Source organism: Tigriopus californicus, chromosome 11 (genome assembly GCF_007210705.1).
Source record: "Tigriopus californicus strain San Diego chromosome 11, Tcal_SD_v2.1, whole genome shotgun sequence".
Lineage (NCBI taxonomy): Eukaryota > Metazoa > Arthropoda > Copepoda > Harpacticoida > Harpacticidae > Tigriopus > Tigriopus californicus.
In genome coordinates, this window is record NC_081450.1 from 7,581,466 (window position 1) to 7,607,075 (window position 25,610).

Sequence of the window (25,610 nt, forward strand, 5' to 3'; positions counted from 1 at the left end):
CCGACACGGCCGAGTTGGCCGCCGTAGCAGGGGATGTCATGAGACCAGACCAGTATGGGGGGCGGGGCTTGGAAGGAACTAAAGAGCCCAGGTCTGTGCTGAGGCCCAGCACGGGTTGCGATTACGACCCTGAATTCAATCCGGCAGGCATTAATCTTCCGCCGGGGATTCACGGCCAATGGCCCCTCGACAGCCTAGGCCCTTCTTGTCTTCGCTCGGTCCTACACAAAGAACCCGCGGGATTCGAGACATAGAGGATGCCGGATCATGGCCGCCACAGACACGGGAGACAGAAAGAGGAAAGGATCGGTGTTTATTGCGATCCGCGAAGATGACACCAACACCATCCAAGCTCACTCACTGGCTTGAGGGACGTATGGGACGGAGGATGGGCTGGTCGGTCGGTCTTCTCACTTCGGCCGGGCTGTTTGTCTGTCAGTGTTTGTATATGCTTGTGACTGTGCGTGTGTGTGTGTGTGTGTGTGTGTGTGTGTGTGTGAGAGAGAGAGAGAGAGAGAATGTACGTATTTCATACCGATCTAGGTAGGGCACTATGTGTGTATGTGTGCCTGTGTTTTGGCTGGAGTCTGGCTGCTTGAAAAGTGTTGCCAGATTTTCTTCACAAACTTCTCATAGAAATGTGTTAAATAATCATTGAAATTCCCTGATCACTAAACCATGGAGTACGTCAGTAGTGGAGTGGAAAGTTCGGTCGAAAATCGAGCGTCTTCTAGCGAGGTTTTGTAGAGCTATGCGTTACCTCCTAATCAGATGCATTCCCGTTGAGAGAGTGCTCAATGAATTCCACCATCATTTTCAAGCACTCAATTAGGAGGTAACGCAAAACTGAAACGTCTTCTAATGAGGTTTCAGAGAACTTTCCACTCCACTAGTGCCGTGCTCCATAACTAAACACAATGTGCTAAAAAGCTCTTTCAAAGCACTCGTTAATATATTTTTGTTTAATAGCTTCTCACAATATCTTGATAAAAAATGCAAAGCTGAATGGAAGAAACAGGGCCAAACTGTTGAAGTAAATGGAGAGGCAAGACAAACACTCAAAATCTGAAAATGCATGAAAATGCTTGACCCATTTCCATTACTCACTTTATTCTTTGGGAATTAATAGCTTTTATCACACAAATGATGAAAATTACATCAATACAATGATGTATGCTGAGTTGTCACCAATTAACTCAGCTATTTCTACAACCACAATCATCCTGACCAATGAGACTGTCAGGCCTGGAGAGGAATGCTCTACACAACCTTGCTAGCAGACATTCAAGCACTGTGTTACCTTCTAATCAGATGCATGCTTGCTTAGACAATGCTTAATCAACCCTTCATTCCCATTCGAGCACCTAATTAGGAGACAATGCAGCACTCAAACATCTTCCTGCGAGGTTTCAAAACGCTTTCCTCTCCAGTCCTGAAAGACTCCATGTCCGTCTTCTAGCATGGTTTCAAAACGCTTTCCTCTCCAGTCCTGAAAGACTCCATGTCCGTCTTCTACCAAGGTTTCAAAACGCTTTCCTCTCCAGTCCTGAAAGACTCCATGTCCGTCTTCTAGCATGGTTTCAAAACGCTTTTCTTTCCAGTCCTGAAAGATTCCATGTCCTGACTCAATGATCTATTGGGTTCTTTAAATAGTAGGTGACTGATCATCACAAAAGTTAACCAAAACTTGAATCTTACAAATTGTGTAAATTATGCAAAAAACTGCATTTCCCTGATTTTTCTGCAAATTTATTATCATATCTGCACATTTTGCAATTTTGTCAGCAATATTTGACCCTTTTTTATTCTTTCAAAAGAATCAGCCTTTTAAACGCAATTTCATAGATAATTTGACAATATAAGAAACTTCTCATAGCTTTGGGGTTAATTTTGGGAAAAAAAATTGTGAGATTACCACCAATCCTTTTGACATTAAAGTACAAAACAGGTTGCAGATATATTGCCAACTGCCTGCCCATTTATTCCATCCTTTGCTTTCAAATAGCTTTGCCTCTCCTTTATCATTGCTTTTTTAGATAAACTATGTTAAAGGATGGGACACAGTTTTGTTTGTTTAATGTACCTCTCTGTTAAATATCAGGCAAATAGTGACATGTTTCAATGGGGTATGGGCTAAATGGTCAGTAAATGGATGATCAATTTTGCAATGATTGGCCGCACATCAATTTAAAGAAACCTGACAACAAGGGTAATCCTATCTCTATCATGTAATGAAACTTATTCTAATAACAAAATATCTTGATAATAATCTCACTCTGACGTGATGAATACTTTTTTTTGAATATTTCATGGCCATTGGTCAATAGGTCAAAGCTTTGCATCTTGTCATTTCAAGTGCTCTTTTTGCATTAAAACAGTCTTATATCTTTGTGTTGGAGAAATGCTTTTGCTCAAAAAAATCTGATTTTGTGCTTAGTGATTATTTAACCCTCAAAAAGATTTTTCCGGGTCCTGGGAACAACAAACCAAAATTACAACCTTAATATTAGACAAGTGAACTTTTCCAACGGTTTCGAAAAAAGACTTGTAAAATCAGGAACTTAAAATCAACAAAAATGAGTCCAAAAACAGCTTTGCCACATTTTATGTTTTCAGCTTGTGTGTTGATGTGTCCTTTTAGAGTGCCAAGATACAGTGTGGTGTACCTGCATAGAGGTTGGTGTGGCTAAGGTTGTTTGCAATTCATTGCTTGGATTAATTCTTGCCCTTTTGTTGAAATTGCCAATCATTTTTCTACTTTTTCTGAGAGAGGATTAACCCAATGTGTGGCAACACTGTCAGCTCGGGGTCTCCAATTGAATGGGATGCTTGAAGTAAATAGTGGCTGAATGAAAGAGCCTAGTATCCGGGCACTCTGGGCTCCTTGGTGGGGTTTTGAGAGGTAGTAGGGGGAACGGGTTCACTGCCACTAGTCAAAATTCAATACGTACCACCATTAACCAAGCTCTCTAGAAAGAGGGAGCGCACGAAGGCAGGGAATGCAACACCCACCAACTCATTGGTTTACTACGACATCAAGTGCGAGACGGGTTGGGACGGGGTGATATTCCGTTCCTCCATTTTTCTCCACTGACTGCCTCAACAGCCTCACTCGCCGACAACCAAAACCAAGAGCTGACATGGAGAGGCCGAAAAGCAGGGGGTGCGGGGTTGGTGAGGAGAGCCAATTGGAGAGCACAGTCCATGATACTATGGTACGCATCCTAGAGCCTCTTTTGCTTCCTGCCCTGAAAGCCTTCTGTCATGGGCCATCCATGGGCCCGGCCCCAACTGGACTATCGGCCTTGCTCGGCCAGGGCTCCTGGAAGGGACCCAGCCGTCCCAAAGAGTAGAGTTCGTCTAAACATTACTAATTAGAGAAGGCCAAAATAAGCGTTATCCGTTTTATATCTTGAAACAAGTTCAATAACATTAAGTACATAAAACATTGGCTTTGGACATTATACGGAGAATCTAAACGAGTTCTTATAGGGAATGTCAAGTAAAGGAAATTCAAGGAAAAATGTGGTCGGGTACCCTGATTTGGGGCATTTTGGGGAGAGAGAACTAAGACAAACATCACAGTCAACTCGCACCATTTGCCCATTGAATTTTCAATAATTGAGTGATTTTGAGCAAGTTGTGTTACAGAACCCTACTAAATGAGCATGTTTGGTGTTAATCAGTGAACGCACTATCAAATTGGCTCAATACCACAATACTAATTGCCTAGGCAAGCATGTAAAATTGAAAAAATGTCAGAATCCAATACATGCACAGTGCGGTTTGGCTGGGCATGTTGTCTTTGATTTTACTCCATGGAATAACGTCAGTTGACCATGAACGCGTTTACTTGTCTAGCCCCATTGTAGGCTATTAACATCATGAAAGTCAGTGTTGCCATTTTGGCAATATATTCCTAACCTGACCTCTTGGTTGCAAGGCCTGGGGCGCCTAGACAGCGGTGCAAGCTTGGGGCAGCTCGGTTGCAAGGCCCCAAAGCTGAATAACTAGACTTTCCCCAAAAAAGGGAGTTGAATTTGACTAGCCCTCTAAATTTGACCTTTTCAATTTGTTGGTAGATCTATTAAAGTTTTTAGCGCCAACAGCTAGACAAATAACTTTTGTTCACTTTGATTCTGCCGGGTATAACATTCTTTGCACCAGATAGTAAAGCCAGTAAAAACCAAACCCAATCAAAAAATGCTGAAAGGTTCTGGCTGCAGATACAATCCTTCATGGTGCACACAAGTAAACAAAAAGGTCCCAAACAAAAACCAAGTTATGAAGGAAGCAGATATGGACCTAAAAGACAATAAAAGGGCAAAAAAGTCCTGAACTGTAAATATCAACTAGTGTACTAGTGTAACACAATGAAGGTCGCAAGGCCACTCGAGGTGCAGTGAGTAGTGTTTAACAATATACTGGTTTTGCATATTTTTGCATTCAATGTGATTTTATAGGGGATTTGAGCTAACACAGTAGCTCTAACTCATATCTCCTTATCTTTACACAACCTCCCACCCCCCTTCCCAATCAAAGCTCTCACAAAGACCAACAAGTTTCTCCCATTCAGCAGACAAACTGCACTATTCATGGATTCATTTTAGTGGATATCTTCTGGGATGATTCATGAGGGTCCTCAGGGGGAGCTAGCCTACAGAAAAGAGGAAGGGCAAGATTGGTGCATTCCTCAACCTCGTTGTCTGATCAAGCACACTTCTGAACGCTCCATTTCCTCTCTCTGCAATTGACTCTCGAGAAACAGAAAGTAGCACCCTCTAAGAACTGAACTTCAAGAGTCCTCTTGAACTCTTAATGGCAGTACTTTTTTTGCCAGACCAATGGCAAAGAAAAGCGCCAAATATTTGTCCAACAGTGCAAGTAAAAGGCTCAGCTGACAGGACTGTTGCTTATTCTTGTGCATCTTAGCAAACTCTCCTTTTTTGTTTGTTCTGTTACATAAAAGTAGAGTTGTGAGTGGTTGGCTTGGCAAATGCGGTATGGTCCTTATGTAGCTAATCTTTTGCCTCAGCTGTTGTTCTGGAGGTTTAGACAAAGATGGCTAAAGTGAAGATAAACTAACAAAAACTGACCTAACTTGACCTGACCTAACCTAACCTAACCTTTTGGTTGCAAGGACCTGAGGACGCCTAAACCATGGCACAGCCCTGCGGCAGCTTGGTTGCAAGGACCTTGAAAACAGAGGCAGCTGACACCAAAAGTTTAGCTACTACTGATGTGAAACAAGCACTGGCAGGGCAAGTAGTCCCGTGCTTAACTTGCCCAAGTAGGAACTTGCCCCAACTTGTGCACTAACACTTCAGGGGAAAATGGTGTGACCAAAGTTACAAAAGAAATTTTATACCAGGGCAAATTAAATCAGCTTATGCAGGACCAGAAGTAATTTGCACCACCAATGACGCTGCAACGTGGCATTGGTTCAATGTTTGGATTGCTTCTGGCAATTTCACTTTAACCAAAAACAAAATGTCCCCATTTTGCACTTATTCTGAGCTAATTGTATGGGCCCCCTAGTCTAACAGTAGATCTCTGCTTGGTTTAAGCTTGCCCAAGTTCTAGTACTTGGCCACACTTTGCTTGTAAACAAATAGAACTTGGGTGTCTGTGATGACTTGCTACTTGCCCTTTTCCCATCAGTATTAGCTACCTAAAGATGATACAAATGCAGAAGCAGGGCTTGTTTGGCAGCAGGCTTTTATGAGAAATTCAAATGGTAATTCCTGCAAAGATCAACCAATAAATTAATTCTTGTACCATAAGAAATTATCCATAATTCGAATTTGAAGATATAGGTGTCTTCAACTTTGAATGGAAGGTCCCATTTCAATGAATTTCAAGGACCAAGATCTTAATATAGAGCATCCTCTTTTAAAGCCAGGCTCTAGACCTCAACCTCTGCTAGGAGTATCCTTGGTTTTTTCTTCTTCTCTCTGCTAGGATTTGAATACAATTAATGGTTTCTACTCTTCCATTTTTGTTGTAATGAAATTGGCATATGGCGCTTCAAATTCAAACCATATTCATTTTTACACCAGAGTCTGAAATTGCCCCAAAGCTAGTGCCAATTTTTTGTACCTGCAATGCAGCCTTATTTACGAAATTGACTTGCACTCTTTGACGGGCCCAGAGGAAAAGACGGAAAGTTAAGACACCAATAGCCACCATCTTTTTGATTAATGATGACCACAATAGATTCAAACTGATTCAAAAAAAAAATGTCGTCTCCCTCTCATGTCTTAACTTGATCTGAGGTAAGTTTTTTCAAGCCTTGAAGGTAAGGCTTGGATGTTACCCAGAATGAGCACCCTTTATGTACTTGTCTGAGATTCTTTTCATACTGGGTAACACTCAAGCTCCTAACTTAAAGAGCATGAAAGAACAGGCCTCTGGTAGAGCAGTTTGAGTATGGAAGAAGAAACATAGAAGGGTAAAAATCAAGTTTGCTCCAGTTTTTTTATTGAAGCTGAATTGTAAACTGGAACAGTGCACCTCCAGACAATTGAAAGCTGCACCTCTACAATTAGAAACCATACCCTATCAGCCATCACCCATTTGCTCTGAAAACAAGTCTGCCTGGCTAGCATGGAAGAAGTAACAAAGAAGAGTAAAAATCAACTTCGTTGTGTGTTTTTACTGCATCTGCATCAGCAACTACAACAGTGCACCTCCAGTTGATTGAAAGCATCGCCTCTACAATGAAAAACCATACCTATCAGTTGTTCAGTTGTAATCTATTTGCTCTGAAAACGAGTTTTTCTGGCTAGCTTGCATCACACTCACTAGGTTTTGCTTTCTCTATGTGGCTAGGTAGCATAGCAATCTTTAGGCCTTGCCTCCTTCATGTTCTGAGGGCTTTAACCCTAGTGATAGGATCAAATCAAATGTGAAGATGCCATTTGACTCCATCAGAACGTAAAATGCTAAGTTTGACCAAAATGGCAACCCTTCTTTGATCGAAGAGAACCCAGGGTTAATTTTTGTGACTAAGTAACGGGTTTCTGATATTCCGCTAGTGATGCCATATGCCACTGTATATATAAATTGGTAGCCCTAGTTACAACCTTCCGTGATCATTTATTTGATCCCATCAGTATTAATTTGGTCCCCATCGGTAGTTAACAACACCATATAATTCAAACCGAACGGCAAATAGAGTACAACTGCAATGGCACTTTGAGCTGGATGACAACAAATCGAGAAAGAAAATTCTCTGATTAACTTGACAAAATATAGGGGCAACTACTTTTTGAGAAATTATCAGCACCTACGACTGCCGACAAAAGTAACACGTTACCATTGATGATACTTTTTAGAAACAGTAACACGTTACCTTTGCTGACACTTTTTAGAAAAAGTAACACGTTACTGTTACCGGTACCTGATACTTTTGCAGAAAAGGGACCTAAAACTGCGAAAAAACGCTTATGCCATATGTTAACGTTTAGGAAATATGACGTGGAACAAATGACTCTTGCAACTATTCATTTGATCCTATCAGTGGCAAGTAAGTCATTGCATTTGAGAGGGAATTAAAAAAGAACTGGCTCGTTAAGTAGAGACGAAAGTTGTAGTAACGGGAGGGCTAAAAACCGTTCATTTACGGTTACTTTTTCAGATAAGTAACCCCGTTACTTGTAACGCATTACTTCAAGCCCCTGCCAATAGCCTCGTTATGTCAATAATAATGGCACTAATGATTGAAAACAAAAGAATGTAGTTATCTATGGTACTAATCCTCACCGCATCATTAGGATGATCCCTTCAAAGACGATCACGTGGGCCTCCATTTTTTGTCAAGGGCAAAACTCGCCCAACCTCTCTTTGTTTTGGTTTTGAACAACCTCGCTCAATCAATTCAACCTAGATTCAATCCTTCTATCCATCCACCCATCAAACGATATGTATATGTAGAGCAAGACCAATTCGGAATTTGGAACGAACTCAGTCAAGTCTCATTATTCGATTCTTTCTGACTCATCAATCATCATCATCCCCTAAAATCTATACATAACACATCCCTGCTATTCATTCTGTCCTCGACACTTTCTCGACCCCCCCATGAGCCCATGAGAGCGGCTTAGGACAGAGTCGAGGCTTAATTTTGTCAAGCATCATGTCCGGAAGGCTCTTGACCCGCTGCGGAATTCACCGCATACCACTGACCCCGTCCAGCCTTTTACCGCCCTCCAGCCGTGCCATTCCGGGCGGGATGGGGGCCGTTGGGGCCGTTAGCCAACGATACGTGGGATCATCCATGACTCGTGTGCCCTGTGGTCGCACGCTCAATCGGCATTGGCCGGGCGGTTCCCCGGGGGCAGAGCTGTTGTCCACCACGTTGGCCCACCCGTCTGAACCGCATCCCGATGAGACGGCTGGTGCCTCTGGTGCCTCTGGTGCCTCGGCTGCCTCGCTAGCCGCCTCTTCTTTATCTTCGGATGCCGGGTGTGTTCAGAGGCACCGCTCGCCATCCCCTTCGGACGGCCTGGATTTTTTCGGCGTGGGCGAGCTGTTCACCCTGCGTGATTTGTTCCAATCCCGAGTCCATTTGGGTCACGTTCACCGGGCTTTGAATCCGTCTATGGCGCCCTTCGTATATGGCCACCGATTTGATACCTCCATCATCGATCTCAACCAAACGCGGCATCTTTTACACCGGGTGAGTTTGTCTACCATAGTACGTTTACATTTGGATATAGTCAGTTTAAGTTAGATGGAGGCGCCAACTGGGATGGGTGTTTCAAGTGTCAAGGGCCCCATGTGATCCCGGGCACGATAGCAGTCTATTGTGATTTCCACTTCAGGCCCTGAACTTCTTGGCCCACATGTCGGCTCGTGGTGGGATCGTGTTATTCGTGGGACGACAGCCTCATTTGACCCATATGATTGAAAAAACAGCCATTGAAGCGGGCGAATACGCCCACTGCCGACAGTGGTCCACTCATCTGTTTTGTTCTCCCCACAATACCTTTGACGGCGAGGTTCGACTTCCCGATGTCGTCATTGTGGTCCATTCGAAAGACGGCGTCAAGTATACGGATCACGGTGCCATAACTCATTCGGCCAAAGTGGGTATTCCCACAATTGGCATCGTGGACACGGACTGCAATCCCAATATCATCACCTATCCTATTCCCGGCAATGATGATTCGCCCTCTGCCGTCCAACTCTATCTACGACTATTCAAGGAGGCTATTTTATTAGGCAAGGCCTACCGGCAAAAGGCCTAATTCAGTGATCAGTGTTCTTTATTAACGTGTGTAACCAAAATAAAAAAGTAAAAAATGTAACAACAACTAGAGGCAATTTTTGGGGTCGACGTAATGAATTTCCTCTAGGAGACAGTAGTAATTGATCGCGCAGTACCTAAAAACACATCAATAAAAGTTAGTTTCTGTTTTGAGGCGACAAAAATACTCTTCCGTTAATATGAAACTAAACAAGGGAACTCAAAGACTTCGACCGATTATCTTCAATTTGCCCTAGATTGAGCCTTTTTATGCATCAGTCGCATTAAGCGAAAAAGTTCGAGTCGGCTACGGATCCGGATTACAAAATTAAAGATCAAATTGGGAAATCTTGTCCGACTCAAAGCACAGCTTTAAACTGACTTAGTGTCCTTGGGTTCAGTCATGCGTAAAAAGAGGTTTACTGGTACCATTTGCTTAGTATCGTTGTTGCTGTTGTTGTAGCAACTAACCTAATTCAATCGTTTCAAGTAAAACAATCGGACCTCTTTCACGAACATGTAATCATGAGAATCAGTAAGTTTTTCCGGTCGCCTCTGCCAACTCAAATTCGTTGGTATATTAAATATGTTAAGTCTAATTGGCAACCAGTGCACACCTTATAATCTTTCATTTCAGTGCTTGGTGAGAAATCTGTCTTGGAAATTTCAGTTTAGAAAACTACCAAAGGCGCCATTTTTATGCGATATTGGGGAAACCGATGTTGTAGAAATCTCAAAGGACTCAGTAGATGCTTATTATCACTTAATTTCAATCCAACGAGAAACTAGGTGAGCTTTTGATTCCCTTTAAATTGTGTTTTGTAAGTGTTTCTGTTTTGAGTTAGACCGACACTTGCGAAAAACAATCAAAGTGGTTTAGGAACATGACAAGATTTGTATTCGTATTTCCATCGAAACTTGGCAAGGTATTTCATCCCCCCAAAGTTAGCTTTATATACTGTAATGTTAGATAACCCCTAATGATCCAATTTTAAAGAAATCCATCGAAGGTCTCGTTTTCCTTTAACTACCTACGTCATAGGGATTTCTATTTTCAAGCGTGCTCTGCCACAGACATGCCTCACAAAAAATAATTCGCCGAGGCTGACAATGTAAAAAAGATTCTCCATGTTCGACCATAAATTACGACGGAAATGATTTTCAAATTGGAGCTCTTGCAATTTGCTGGCTCATATTGACTGAAGGTGACACAGAATCACTCCGAAAGTGTTCAGTATTGCTTTCTTTATTTTTTACATGCCTTAACATGAGCAGCCCCTAAAGTGATCGTTCTCAGAATGGGAGCAAGGATCCTTGCAACGAAAAAAGCATGTCTAGTATCATCATTTGGAAATCAAACCCTGAATCAACGAACAAAAGATATGATATGAAGAAATGTTCGACTAAAATTATTGTAAACTTTTTGCAGTATTAAAAAACTTGGTAAACATTGTATTAATTTAGTTTCAGCACAATTTTGCATTGGGTACTGTACCTTCTTTTCGAACCTCGGTCTTGAGCGACCTCGCATCTTACATAGTCTGTCCAATCATTGTCCTCGTCGCATTTGTCCACGTTCATTTCATTGAGACACAGGAAGTTCTCCGAGCGACTTCGCATAGCTCTGAAAACAGTGATTAAGCAATGATTCCACAGTGACTTGAAATACATTTGCGACCACTTTCATCAACGTTGCAAGTCAATGACACACAATAAGGTATATTTGCCTCAAGAAAAATGCCATAGGGATTTGTCATTTGCAATGTTAACGACGGAAAATCTTTTCGCAATCTCTCGATTATTTGAGTGAAAGGTTAGGCCTTAAAAAGTGTTAATACTTTTCAATACAGTTACACTAGAACCAGTTTGCGACTCATCTCTCCTCCGGAAGCTTTACTTCATATCATTAAGGGCCAGTACTAGAACACGAATTTGCGAAACAATCGGCGAAATTGAAAAGGACTTGCACCGGTCACAATATGGTACTCGTATCTCTTGCTTTTGTCTTCAAATGTTTTTTAACAATCTCAAACGTTTTTCTTAAATTTCATCTTTTCCCATCTTTTTGGGATTAACGATTTCCTTTAACATAAAAAATATCAATTGGGTTAGGTATATTTCTGAAGTGTCCTGGCCTTTCTGCCAAATTTGGGTTGAAATATCTAAATAAAATCATACATCTTCAGATCACTGAAACCAATTCTCGCAAACAAAGGACATTACTGTTTTCCTTCATGATTAACGAGTCCATTGCTTTCACTTTGAGGAAACGTACTAATCAACTTTAGCTACTATTTGAGCGTACAAGCTCTAACGTTTGAGTGCACAATCCATCGCTCCACTTTCATCACCTATTGAACGTTTGTTATTTCCAACTTAAATGCTAATATTCTGCTAGTAATCTCACTTTGAAATGAACTTCTGTTGATTTAGTATTCCCTTTACCATGGAACCAGTTGAGAAGTGGAAAATCTGTTCCTACATTCATTCATTCATTTACTTAGTAGCTAGCAATTTTTTCCTTTAATGTTCTGTGCGTACCGAAATTGCCGTTTGTCCTTGATTGAGGTGTCGTCATGTTGGGTGAAGACGATGTTATTGGTCTTGCAAAATCGCTCTTTAATCAGCGAGTCGTCGCAAAACATCTCCTTTTCTTTTTCATTCTTAAATCCATTGCAAGTCTCTCCGCCCCAAAAACATTTCACCGTCCTGTATTGTTGCCCTGAAATTCCAAATGCTGATTAGAAGGGAGAAAACTCCGCACCATAATTCAAACAAAGAGCTTTTCACTCTCGTCAAAAAGCAAATATGTAACTGGCAAAAAACCCAGAGAACCTCTAATCTTCTTTGAATCCGAATCCACAAGAGATTTGCCATACTTTGGAAGACATTCCTTGGGACTCAAGTCACAATCATACTAAAAAGGACCAAAGCAAGAAATGAAATGCTCCGTTCCCTTGCGCTATGTATTTTTTCATCTCACATTTGTTGTTGGAAAATGATCCTTATTGTGACAGAATAGGTACTTGCTCAGCTTTTTGAAACTTGATCTCGTTTCCAAACCAAATAAGACGTCAGCGTCAATCTCTTGAACCAGATAAATTGGAAGCTGACTTGGAACATCACTTGCAATAAAAGAGAAGAATTGATGTAAAACTGTTATCCATTGAATTTAGTTTCGTTTCGGCTTACTCCAAAGAAATGGGCGGATACGACGGCAAATAGCCTCGATCGTGACCGTCGGTAATCATGATGGCCGAGGCTGAACCGATGCAGGTCTCCATCTTCTTGCACTCTTCCCAACCTTCGAAACGATCCATGATGTAAATCTGCATATTTCTGAAACATTATGATGGATAGATGGCAACCAAGGGTCAACTTGCAGTCGTCATTCATCTTAAAAAGTGAATGGACTCCATTCATTGGTTATATTTATAACCTGTTGTGTGGAAAAGGCGGTTGTAGAGGTCCAATCTCTCGCTCTTGGAAGGCATCGAACATTTTGATCATGTACTCGGTCGATGTGGAGTTGTATGAGTGGATCTGGGAGCCTTGCAGAACCACACCCTGAAAGACTTGGCATATGCCATACCGTTCACCTTCTAAGGCGTCATCTTTAACATGTGATCTTACTTGAATAGAGACCGTCTCATTGTCACTAATCCTTCTAGAAATGTAAACGATCTCTCGTCCGGCCAAAAGGCAATAGAGGGCCACCGAAAAAATCGGAGCCAGAACAACAAGCAGGACACACAATCCCTTGCATACGCGTTTACACGGAGACTTGAACCTGGGCAATGTCTCTTTGAGGTATCTCAGTGATGCTGTGGAATCTAGAATCTTTCGTCCACCACCAATCCGTAGATTGGAGAAGTCAGTGGACTCACTATGAAAAGTGTCGTCCTCCTGAGACTCCTCCTTACCCTTGAATATGGCGCACTTCATCAATTGGATTAACTCTGACCAATCTGGTCGAATCGAGAGAAGAAACGACATCACTCCAACCAATACGAGTAAAATGATAATGGCGTTGAATTGTTGGTTGTTTAAGATCACTTTGGGATCGTAAAGCCAATTGGAATCGTAGTTGACTTTCCCGAAGCAGGCCAACAATGCGGGAAGGTAAACTACGACGGCTGCCAATGATTGGTAGAAGAAGATCTCTGACTGAATGGCGATTAGCCTTGGTCTCGACCTTTCGGTGATCGTCCCATTAACGAAATGAACTGGCATGAATAGGGATACGCAAGTGATCAGCCATAATGGAATCTTCTCAAAGTCAAACCTAAATGAAGAAGAAAATGTGATACACATAGAGATGGATATAGGGACATATATTCAGTTTAAGGGCATAAGGACATTTTGTGCATTTCAAAAATAGAAAAATAGGGCGGTCGTGACGAACGACCAAGAGAAACAAAACATTCTCTGCCATCGTTCCGTCTTCCCATCCACAAAGTCTATATGGCTTATATTGATCTCGTATCCCTTTGAGCCTCGTCAAAATCTATCAACACCTTTTACCGGAGGCCCATCATAATAGCACAACTTGAGACGGCCACAACATGCCTTATTCGTTTCATACATTCCAAAATAGGTTTAGTTGCACACAAAACCGATTGCATGCTTTTATGCATTTGTTTTTTTTATTTAGGCATGTTTTGGCTTTGGGTGGAGGCGAAAACACGTTTACCCTATTTTTGAGACCACTGGAGAAAGTGTAGCAAAGTGTAGAAAGTGTAAAAAGGGAGCGCAAACAAGACAAGAATATTCTTCACAGATGGCGTGGATGCTAGTCCCACCGTTGGAAGTTCCTGGTAAGAGAGGGTACCCAGTTTGGTTCTCTTCATTGACCTTTCCTAACAAAAAACAATTGATGCTAACCCCACCCACAGACAAACAGTCAATTTTGCTAATGCAGAATGGTATTGGCTATTGGAAAATTGTGGTGGCCAACTTCTCTTGTCGGCAAGGCTTGCCCCTCAAAAAAGTGCAACATACTGTGTCTTGCGACCAGGTTTGACCCTTAAAAATTTGTTATTTTGATTTTCAACGTAGCTGTCAAATGCTTTGACTGAATTGAAAGGGTACACGCACGAGTAACTGAAAGTCAAAAGTGGAACCAAGTGACAATATGTAAATGAACTTGGCTTTGCGTGAGTGCATGAAATGCGCATTTTTTTTTCCTGCCATTTGTCTCTTTTGTTGTCTTCAAAATTGTCCTTACTGCCCTGGCCTCTCATTCCTCCTTACCACTTTCTATTGCTCCGAGTTTTTTTTTATTTAAAAACATTTATTAGATTCCAAGCTCTTTTCTGTTTTAGAGTATCTTGTATATCTTGGGTTTTTGAGCATGTATTCTTGCATATTTTAGTGCACAAAACAGCTCCCAAATGCATATTTTCGCCGCCTCTAATTTCAACCTAAAGGTTGGTGATGTATTATCGTAACTCTTATAAGAGCGCGGTCAAGTTCTTGATTCACTAGTGCAAGTGTTAATATATGCATCTCGATATTATGGGGTTTTATCTATTACTTGCTAGCTATTGAGTGAGAGCGACGGACAAAATTATTCTCCTGGGCATGATATTTCCTACTGTTCACTTTTACAGATGTCATTTGCAAATTGTAATCCAAAAAATAATCATAAACTCGTATGGAAGCATCCCATACTTTTGATATTATTGATTATTTTTCCCATGGATTTCATTTTGTTTGAGACTTGTCCCTGAACATATTGACAATTTGATATCTTTTTTACATACATTTTTACAAGGAAATAATGAAAGGTAAGAAATGATATCCTTGATTGCGTTCTACAAAACTTAGCACAAAAATGAACATGCTTTTGTGTGTTTATCATTATCCTAGATGAACTTGTCACAATGTTTGTCCCGGTTCTGACTTCATTGTAGTCAACCAAAGACGAGTTTATTAATGCACATTCAATTCAAACATTAAAGAAAATTCATTGCACAGAAACGGGGCATGGATCGACTTTGGTTTTATGGCGTATGAACTCGACGAGAGTTGGAAACCGAATGATCAAAGGGGAGCACACCACCATCAGCTAGCTGGTTAGCTGATCGCCACACTACACCCCCCCCTTGGAGAATTTATTGAGGAAGGTAAACAATAACAAAAAATAAGGCATGACGGTCTTATTTGGCATGGAATAACACCCGAACAAGATGAGACACTTCAGGCTCCGAAATTTCTGGTAGAATGTCTTGTGAACGAAAAGCGGGTATGAGTCAATCTAGCGAGACTGAGTCCAGTTTGCAGTTCATGTCTAGCATGAAATAATCAGAATTGCGATCCATCACCCGAAATGGTCCGACGTACGGCGCAGTAAGAGGTGGTTGCACCGAATCAATGCGAACAAACACGAACTTTGATTTCATTAAAGCCGAAGATGAATACGGGGAAAGAGAGCCATGCCGTTTAGGTTGGACAAAAGGGAAGTTTTCCAAACGACGACGAACATCGCGGATGAACGATCCAGCAGCAGGGGAAACCGGGCTCGTGTGAAAAAAACGACCAGGAACTCTGAGGGACTCTCCAAATACCGCCTGAGCTGCCGAATAGCCGAGATCTGGCTTGTAAGCCGATCGGAGACCGAGGAGGACAAGAGGTAACTCGTGATGCCAATCTTGAATTGTGACTAACTTGGTCATCAAAGTGGCTTTGAGGGAACGGTGGAACCATTCTACGAGTCCATTAGCCTGAGGGTGGTATGACGTGGTACGCAATGATTGGAAACCAAGGAAACGGCTTAATTCCCGCCATAGGCCCGATTCAAACTGTCGTCCTCGATCGGAGGTGATCATTTCAGGCACCCTAAATCGTGCTATCCAACCATGAAGAAGGGCACGAGCACAATCCTGGCTTGTCATACTGGACATTGGTACCACCTCTGGCCAACGCGTCCACCTGTCTACCATCGTGAAAAGATATCGGAACCCATCGGATGAGGGTAATGGCCCGACAATGTCCACGTGGAGATGGCCAAAACGACCTGAGGGAGGTTGAAATTGTTTAAGTGGGTGACGGGTATGACGACCAACCTTAGAGCGTTGACATTTCTCACAAGCTTTCACACAGTCACTAATGTCTTTTTTCATGTTATGCCAAACAAACTCAGCTTGAATGGCGCGAGTTGTTGGAGCAATGCCACCATGGCTTAGCCCATGGAAAATGGCCATGATTTGAATAACCCAGGATCGAGGAACCACTGGACGACTAGAAGCGGTTGAAACCTCGCACAGGATTGAAACATTTTCGCGTTCCACATAATCACATCTGATACTAGTGATTGCACCAGGAATACCTTGTATGAATGGATCATGTGACTGAGCATCCGCAAAAGCCTGCCAATCAATGGGTGATCCGGAGGTACCATAAATGCGGGATAACGCGTCAGCCACAAAATTATTTTTCCCGTCAATGTGCTGAATATCTGTGGTGTATTCTGATATGATGGCGAAATGACGGGATTGTCTATCACTCCATGTAAGACCTTTGGAGCGGATGGCGGCAATCAAGGGCTTATGATCGGTGAATATAGTGAAAGAAGTGCCTTCCACAAAATGGCGGAAATGTAGAATTGAGTCTTTGACAGCCAAAAGTTCCCGATCAAAAGCACTGTATTTGGCCTCTGCTTTTGAAAGAACGCGAGAGTAAAATGCCAATGGTTCCCAGCCATTTGAAGACTTTTGCTCCAACACTGCACCCAATCCCGAATCTGAAGCGTCCGTGGTGATTGTGAGAGGGATATCTGAACGCGGAAAAACCAACAATGTACGATTGGATAAGGTTGACTTTAGGCGTTCAAGGGCAGTATCATGTAATGATAACCACTCAAACGGAGCCTTCGGTTTCAGGAGATTTCTGAACGGATGGACAAGCATAGAACATCTTGGAATGAACCGATGATAATAATTAATGAGCCCAAGAAGCTTTTGTAAACTTTGAACGTCTTTTGGGGTTGGGTAATCGATGATGTCTTGAACTCGATCAGGTAGAGGCTCAATTCCAGCCGCTGAAATTTTATGGCCCAAGAAGGATAACTCATTGGCACCAAACACACATTTTTCCTTGCTAACAATAAGGCTGTATGATTCCAGACGACGAAAGAGAGACTGAAGATGCTGGAAATGTTCAGCGGAAGAAGACGACGCAACCAAAATATCATCGACGTAAGCGAAAACTCCGGTTAATCCACGGGTAACTTCGTCAATAAATCGTTGAAAGGTTTGGCCGGAATTTCGCAGACCGAAAGGCATTCTCACATATTCAAACAAACCAAAAGGAGTTGTAATTGCAGTCTTGTGACGGTCTTCCTCAGCCATTGGTATCTGATGATACGCTTTCATCAGATCGATCTTTGAAAAAATTGACAAACCACTCAAATGAGAAGAAAAATCGTGAATATGCGGCAAAGGATATCGATCTGGGATGGTGCGGTCATTAAGAAGACGATAATCTCCGCAGGCCCGCCAAGAGCCGTTGCTCTTTGGTACCATGTGCAAGGGAGACGCGTAAGAAGATGAGGACGGCTGAATGATGCCAAGGCCCATTAACTCATCATACTCAGCCTTAGCAATGTCGAATTTCATCTTTGACAGTCGTCTTGGACGAGCAAATATTGGGGGCCCACTGGTCTGGATGAAATGCCGAACGTTATGATGTACAGACGACGTAGAAAATGAAGGTTTCAGTAAAGAAGGATATCGACCGAGCAATCGCACGTAAGGACACGTATCAAGAGACATAACGTGATGGATTCCTGACAAGGCGTTGTAATCACTCGAGGCAGCTACCAAAACCGAAGAGGTCAAGCAAGAAGCTTTCAACAGGCGTTTATTCTTCAGATCCACCAATAGATGATAAAAACGAAGAAAATCGGCCCCAAGAATTGGCATCGACACATCCGCTACCACAAAACTCCACTCGAAAACAGATCCAAGGCCAATATCGATTTTTCGCGCTAATGCTCCAAAAGTGGTAATTCGTGTGCCGCTAGCGGTGACCAAATTACCAGAGTAGTTGGCAGGCCCAAGTAATGACGAAGAAATAATCCGGCGAGGCAGCAAAGAAATAGAGGCTCCAGAATCCACAAGAAAACGAAGGTTTGAAAGTTAATCAGTGATGTAAAAGAGCGAAGATGATGGAATGCTGGTGGACGAATTGGGCTTGGAAGTTGAAGCATGAGAACAGGCTGCCGAGATGGAAGTTCGACAGCCTTTTCCTAGTTTTTTGACTTTCTCCCGCGGGGTTCAATGGAGGGACCAGTGCATTTTTCTGGATCCAAACAATGGTGGGCTCGTTTCCCATACCGGCGATGAAAAAGGCACAGAAATGGTGTTTTGACCGTCGCTATCGGGTCACACCTCGAAGATGTTGCAGAAAGATGATGGCATGTTCATAGAACTGATCCAACGGAACATCAACCAATGTTGCCAACGATGCTCGCGAATGCTCCGGGAACGCTCGGATCAATTTGTCTTTGATCAAATAATCTTTGAGATCCGCAACCTCATCCAACAACGATTTGGCTGTTGCATAAAGTTCAGCAATGGGCAAGCTATCAGAAGCCATATCCAAGAAAGTCGAAATGCGTTGAGATGGTTTGACGTTGAAGATCTTGAACAAATCTGCTTTGAGGGTTCCGTAAGGATCAGAATCCGAAGGTTGTGGAACCAAAGCAGAACTCGGGACCCTGGAGATAATATCATTTCCAAGGTATGATACCACATGATCGAATTTGGTTAATGATGTTGAAATGTTCCGAAGACGAAATTGCGCTTCGCAAAGGGCAAACCATTTCTGGGGCTCATGACTCCAAAATGGTGGGATCTTGACGCCCACCGCGGTACAAGGTTTATCGATATCAAATTTCTTTTCGTCGGTCGCCAACTTGAAAAAGAAAATCGGGGTCACCAAATATGGCGTATGAACTCGACGAGAGTTGGAAACCGAATGATCAAAGGGGAGCACACCACCATCAGCTAGCTGGTTAGCTGATCGCCACAGTTTTAAGTAATCTTGCATAAACATAATGAGCTTATTTCACGAGATTATTATTTTTTCAAATAAAAATCCTTTTTCACGAACCTCGTGATGATCGAAAATAATTCGGAAAATGTGACAGTGTCATGCAAAATGAATTCAAACAAATTATTAAGTATTTGTTCGTGCACTTACCTGCTATAACCAATGGCTAAGTTGATAAAAAATATGATTCCAATTGGTACGAAGCCAATTACATTTAAATAAGTGATTAACACAGAAACTGTGGCGATGCGAAAAAAGGCACCTATCACAAAAAATGGCCCATAGTCAAAGATCTTAACGACGATCTCAACTATCGACCACATTGAGGAAATATCCTGCAACGCAAGTAAAATTATGTATTATAGATCAAGTAAGTAGGAATTGATCTATTTCAACTCACTCTGATGTGTTCGTTGATAATATTGAATTGGATAATGGCTTTGAAGATACTCAATCCAGAAAATATCATAGATATTGATGAAATAGTTGGTACCGAAATTTTGTTTCCATGCCAATCCACCGTCATTGGAGGTGTTTCTGACAAAGAAAATGGCGCCGGTATCTTTCCATTGAGAATCATCCAAATCTGCAATGCATGGATCAGGTAAATCTAAAGTAACGTGCGCACTTCTCCGGATCAATTTTGACTGTCAAGATATTACCTGCAGGATCAGTTGAATTGGTGATTCTATGCCTCCGGTAATACTATGAGCAATCTTGGCTTGATATTGGGCCTCTTGAAACTCAGAATTCTCCACAGCATTTGACTCCTGATTCAGGCCCAGCTTGGGCCGTTTCCACAAAAGACGAACAAAAGCCAACGTGGGCACGAGGGGGTAAAAAAGCAGTAAAAGCACTTTAAGAAGAAGGGAGGGAAGTTAAACTGAATTAGTAGCATAATCAACCAATGGTTTGCATAGCAATGACGCAGTGCCCCTTTTTGAATTTCTGTATAGGGTGTTGCGAAAGTAATGTACCACCACCAGCATTCAGGAGTCATAAGAGAAGAAGTGTCTTAATGTCGTAAAAGAGGTCTAATAAACAGGCTGCATAACCAAGGCTAGCACTTGTGCAGAGCATCCACTTTCCAAATCGCTTTCCCTGGTTCAATCCCGGGCTGGACGAGTCCAAGCTTCTACGTATGCAGATGGCATTTCAGTTACAAGAGGAGTAGCTACTTCAACAGCTCAAATGGGCCAACTTGCAGCGGTCATTCCCGAGGGTGAAGAAAGAATTAATCTTGACTGTGATGACGGAGCTGAAATATCCCTCAATTGGTACACCCAAATCAGATAGCAGGCCGAGCAAGAGAGCTGCCCTCTGACTACGTAGCAATCCAAAAAAATGACTGTGCAGAGAAATCAAATCGCAGAATTTTCACCACTGGATATTCAATTGGCATACAAAAATGAGGAGGTAAAAGAGATTTAATTGGTCACATATTTTCGACCTCTTGAAAAGCAACTGGAAAATATGATGTCAAGAATGCAACAAAATCACGTACGTTTGATGTTCATTTAGACTAAAAGATGTTAGGGATTGAAATGCGACATTATTTCACAATTGCTTTCATTATTCTGATGGCTAACTGGAGGTGGTTTATTTCTTTTGCAACTAACTATATTATATTGTTTCCAACAATCGAAAACATGAAAGTGTTTTCTTGCTTTCTCCGGTGGTCTACTCCGGTCCGTTGTTCACGATACTATTCTGAACCGTTTAAGTATTCCTTTTTGATCCAAAGACTTTTGAAGCAAGTGCATCAAGCTTCATCATTTCGTCTAGAAGCTTGAGGTAGCGATAAAAAATAGCTAGTATATGATGTGCTTCAAAGCAGTTGAAAAATAAAATTGAAAAAAAACTTTTCATAGATTCTGATTAGAAGAAACTGCGTGTGGGTCTTAATGATCCTAAAACTAGCTTCAAAAGTCTTTGGGAAGCATTTTTTTTTTGTCCCGGCTCAAGCTCAAAATAGCACCGTGGGCTCGAAGGAAACATTCTATATCTCATGAGCATGATTGGTCCTTGGATTAATTTGAGAGCATTTCACACTTACTAGAGTAAAGAAACAATTTGGCAGTCGCTATTTTGGCGCGGTATGAGGAAAGAAGATGAAAAACAGCCACAAGTCCTGGTAGCCAATTAATGGCTATCGTCAGATAACCATAAACGGCTTGCTTTTCGGTCATGATCAAGTTAATGCCCTATCAATTCGGATGAAGATTGGGACGTTTGCATAACCTTTCACTCATCCAAACAATATGTAGACCCCTCGTTCACCTACTTGGGCAAAATCCGAAATCCCATCACCGATCGAGATGACAATGTCCCAAAAAAGAATTTTCAAGATGAGAAAATTCATGAAGTCACATCCTCGGTCCCATATCTCCCACTCGCTCGCTTGGCTCTTTTGCCTTTTTCAAAAAATGAGAGGTCAAATAATCTGATTCTACGTTCATCGACCCAATCAACAACTCACCCCCAGCTCTTCATCTTTCCCAAGCCTCTTGAAATGCTTTTGCGTGTAGAGCTTGTCCTCTTCATAATCCATTGTACCGAATTTCTTTGCCTGTCTACTTGGTCGGTGGCCATCATTTTGGCTCAAGTCATAGGGGCACGTGGAATCAGTTTGATGTTTTCACAATATTTTTGCCACAGGCTACACACAATTGTACTGTTTTTCCGATGTCGTTCCCAATCACTGGAGTAAGAATGACATTCAAGAAACAATTCTTTATCACATTTCCAAGACATTCTCCCCTTCAATCGTACTGCTTTTTTTGCTCTGGGTTAGACGGTAAGGGTCTTGAAAGATACTTCAAAATATGAAAGATTTGAACGCACAGTTTATTTGGCTATCTTGGTTAACAATTCATAAGGTGGTGGGATTGATTGAGTAGAATAAATGCAATCAATATACTGAGCCATCACAAGTCAGAGCCATCACAAGCAAATGAATTTCCTTTTAGTCATGGGCATTGATATAGTAGATAGTAGATAGCTTCACATCGGCCCAATATATATATATATATATATTTGCCGTTCACCACCTTTGTACGTTGTGTGGTATATAAATAAGAGGACAACTAATACATGCATGAACGTACGTCAATTCTCAATCGTCAGTACTTAGATCAGAATGTTGGCTGATATTGGTGGTTTCTTCTCAGAATAACACAAGCAATTACATTTTGAATTGTGGAACACTAGGAAGAACTTTGTCAAAGTTGTACGAGTAATGGATGTGAAAAATGAATGGTGAAGAAATAAAAAATCTGGAAAGGAGTGCATTCTACCATGTCCTCTTGTGGGCCAGTACTAACACTCAGGCCAACAATCATGTGAAGAAGAGAATCAGCCAGTAATTTTTCTCCACAAGAGGTATCGTCTGCCTTCTCGGGATGGTCGAACTTGCACAAATCCGGGATCTAGGCTGTCCATGTCCATGGGGAATCCTGGGGAATCGTCGGGCAAAGATTTTTTCCCTCTAGTGATGGAGTTGTCCGTAGAAAATTGTCTCCCCACGTCGCGTAAGAAGTCAATCATGTTCTCAAGAATGCTCTCGACTTGATTCAATTGCTCCTTCGTTATTTGACTGGACCTATACGTGTGTGATGGGAACAAAATGTTATCAAACTGTAACTGAGACAACAATCAGCGATCAAACAAGGCTGGTTTTTTTTCTTCATAATTGTTTACTCATTTCTTTTACTGACCCTGCTCCTATCTCTGGCGCATTCCTCCTGGCACGAAATCGGAATTGGGATGACCCCATGTTTGGTCCACCAAATCGAAATCGATCCTCCTCAGACGCCCGTTTACCGTCTCTGAATTGTGGATTAATACGAAAGATGTGAATGCAAGTGTTCATCCAATTCATCATAGAAGACCCTCGCTTGCTCTCATTAAAATGTTCAAATCGGATGCACATAAAAGGATTTCCAGTTTGATCCTTGGAAATACCGTGCAAAATATTTTAATATCGTGGTGCGTCAGATTGATGAGTGGAAACTTGGGATTCGTTCCAACCCATTTCCACGCATAAAAATCAAATAATTCCTTAGTCCAAAATTGAATATACTGCTCGACCGTCAACAACCAAGGTGTTTGAATATCAGCCATAGCTTTTAAGAAGTCCTAGAGCTGGAATAGAAATATTCCCTCAAGGCAATCCTGTCATCAAGTTTGACGTTTTTATAGTGTATTGTAAGCACTTTGTTTTAAAACTTTATCCAAATACACTTCAAAGAAGTGTTAAATGTGATGCACAGCATATAATATTTACTTTAAACTTGTATTGAAAAAAAATTCAGTGAATAAATGCTATTGCAACGTTCATGACGAAGAAGATATAAACACCTCAAAACAACAATTTCAAATTGGCATTTCACTACTTAGTTGGCATAAAATGAGAAGATGAGGTTTACCTCCACAGCTCTTGAGCCTCGACAATCCCCTAAAACGAAACAATTTTGAGCTTGATCTAAACACTTTGGGTTTACAGATCTAAGCCGGATGTGTCTTACCATAGATATTACAATCAAACAAAATACTACCACCAAGGAACCATGGGTTATGTTTGCGATGCTGGCGGGCATAGTTGGGATCAACTTCGGTTTCAACTGACAGGAGCTGTTGAACGTCACTCTTTTATACTCTTGCAAAATCGTCGAGGAATTTTCATTATTGCGAAAGCCATGTCATCCCAGTTTAAAATATTGTTTCTTGCGCTTTCTCTCTCGTTCTCGTTAAAACGATGGGGAAGCACCGGCATTCAAGTTCATCATCCCACCACTTTCAGCGGAAGGTTATGCAGAAAATAAGAATGGAAAAAGCAAAAAAAAACCATCGCTTTACACAGACCTCAAGCGTTACTCACTTGTCTTCCAGACGTTTCTTCCGTTGAGATCTAAGAGGCTGCAATCTTTGGACTAATTTTCACTCACACATTGACAAGTATGGGTCAAAGCAGTTCCTGTCTATTTATAAACCCTTCAACAAAAGTACATTCCATTAAGAGTCGAACACATACTTTATTTTGAATTTTAGCTGACTCTTAAACGTGAAATGTTATTCCCAACAACACTAAATGAAATATTTTTCATGCTTGCTTGTGATTGTATTGACACGGTATCTGACCAGAGAGACCATTTACAGGTATCCTTGATTTGACCCACTAATGTTCAAATACTAATCCAAGTCTGTCTCAAAGGCTGCAAACAGTGAAGGCGCAACTGCAAATTGAAAAATAAAGAAGTCGCGGAAACAACAAAAGACCTAGTTGTTAACTTGTAGGAATTTTAAAGGGCTTTCAGGTGCTTTTAAGATGTACATTAAGCGGGTATGTGTGTGATAGAGAGAGAGGGGGAATATTTTTCTAAGGCCTTGGAAACTGTATTGAACAAGGATTGTTTCACTTGTTAGACCCCAGCTAACATACGAACAACAAAGGAGTTCTCCAGACAGAGTCGTCCTTGAGGCAACGCATGCATGTGACAGATCATTTACCGACAAGATCTTGCATTGACCCGACCTTAGTGCAGAGCAAAATGGATTTTGAGTCAGACGATTTGTTCACCAAAAAGAGAAGGGTGGCAGCCCGATCAGTACAACGACCTACAATTACCTGGTCTGCAGCGAACGCAGTCAGTGACAAACTCACTCAGAATCTGGCCACGCTTGCCAATAAAAATGCGTGAGTCACTAGACACCAAAATTCATGTACCAGCTAATGAAGGCAAATGTTCGCATCTTTCCCGCGCTAATGGTCCAGTTACTAGTGATGGGATCAAATAAATTTTCAAAATCAAGGTTGCCGAAAAACATGGAAAGTGAAGCACAAACAGATTGCATGGCCACGTAAAATGTTAAGTCTTAGTAAAAAGCAACCCTGGTTGGACGAAAGGAAAATCAGGGTTACTTTTTAAGGCTAATTAACGGGTTTCCGACATTGTACCAGTCTTACCATACGGTTATGAGAATGTAAATGGCAGCCCTAGTTGCAACCTCCCGTGATTATTAATGTGGTCCCCACCAGTACCAGTTACACGACACAGATTTTCGCACGATGTGTCTATAAAACTGCAACTCACAGCACAATTCGAGCCTCACAGGCTCACAGTTTGGACTTGGAACCTGCTCCAACTTCCTGCGATCTGTGAGGGACTTTGTCGATTCTTGGGAAGAATCAGTCAAAGCATGATCAAACTGGACCAAAGAGAGAAAATTTCAATGAGTAACAGAGCAAGTTGGCTCTTTTCTTTGGGATCAAATTTGTCAATCAACAGCTCAAAAACAAAACGCA

At 41.7% G+C, this 25,610-nt stretch overlaps 3 protein-coding genes across 4 annotated transcripts in view; 1 reads left to right on the top strand and 2 right to left on the bottom strand.

The window, feature by feature from the left end:
* The window catches only part of LOC131889770 (tyrosine-protein phosphatase non-receptor type 9-like), a gene marked incomplete in the record, with an annotated part of 5,700 nt that extends 2,555 nt beyond the window's left edge, over positions 1-3,145 (bottom strand). The window contains 2 exon segments of the mRNA XM_059238944.1: positions 31-458; positions 2,952-3,145. Of these exon segments, the coding sequence (XP_059094927.1) occupies positions 31-40 (10 nt within the window).
* Positions 3,146-7,736: 4,591 nt separating this feature from the next.
* Positions 7,737-9,317, top strand: LOC131889771 (small ribosomal subunit protein uS2m-like). Its single transcript, XM_059238945.1, has 2 exons — positions 7,737-8,680; positions 8,826-9,317. Exons 1-2 carry the CDS (start codon positions 8,138-8,140, stop codon positions 9,249-9,251), a joined length of 969 nt encoding a protein of 322 aa, XP_059094928.1. The 5' UTR covers positions 7,737-8,137; the 3' UTR covers positions 9,252-9,317.
* On the bottom strand, positions 9,252-24,337 carry LOC131889769 (uncharacterized). 2 transcript variants are annotated; one of them, XM_059238943.1, is made up of 17 exons: positions 23,833-24,336; positions 23,734-23,762; positions 23,023-23,133; positions 21,786-22,907; positions 21,591-21,720; positions 21,363-21,510; positions 19,969-20,162; positions 19,707-19,892; positions 19,457-19,641; positions 12,884-13,535; positions 12,690-12,817; positions 12,443-12,589; positions 12,234-12,375; positions 12,086-12,167; positions 11,792-11,972; positions 10,746-10,874; positions 9,252-9,387 (listed from the first exon to the last, which is right to left on the bottom strand). In XM_059238943.1, exons 4-17 carry the CDS (start codon positions 21,899-21,901, stop codon positions 9,318-9,320), a joined length of 2,490 nt encoding a protein of 829 aa, XP_059094926.1. In that variant the 5' UTR covers positions 21,902-22,907; positions 23,023-23,133; positions 23,734-23,762; positions 23,833-24,336; the 3' UTR covers positions 9,252-9,317. The 2 variants fall into 2 exon arrangements, with proteins under 2 accessions (XP_059094926.1, XP_059094925.1); XM_059238942.1 differs by having other exon boundaries at positions 12,690-13,535; positions 23,833-24,337.
* Between the last annotated feature and the right edge of the window lie 1,273 nt (positions 24,338-25,610).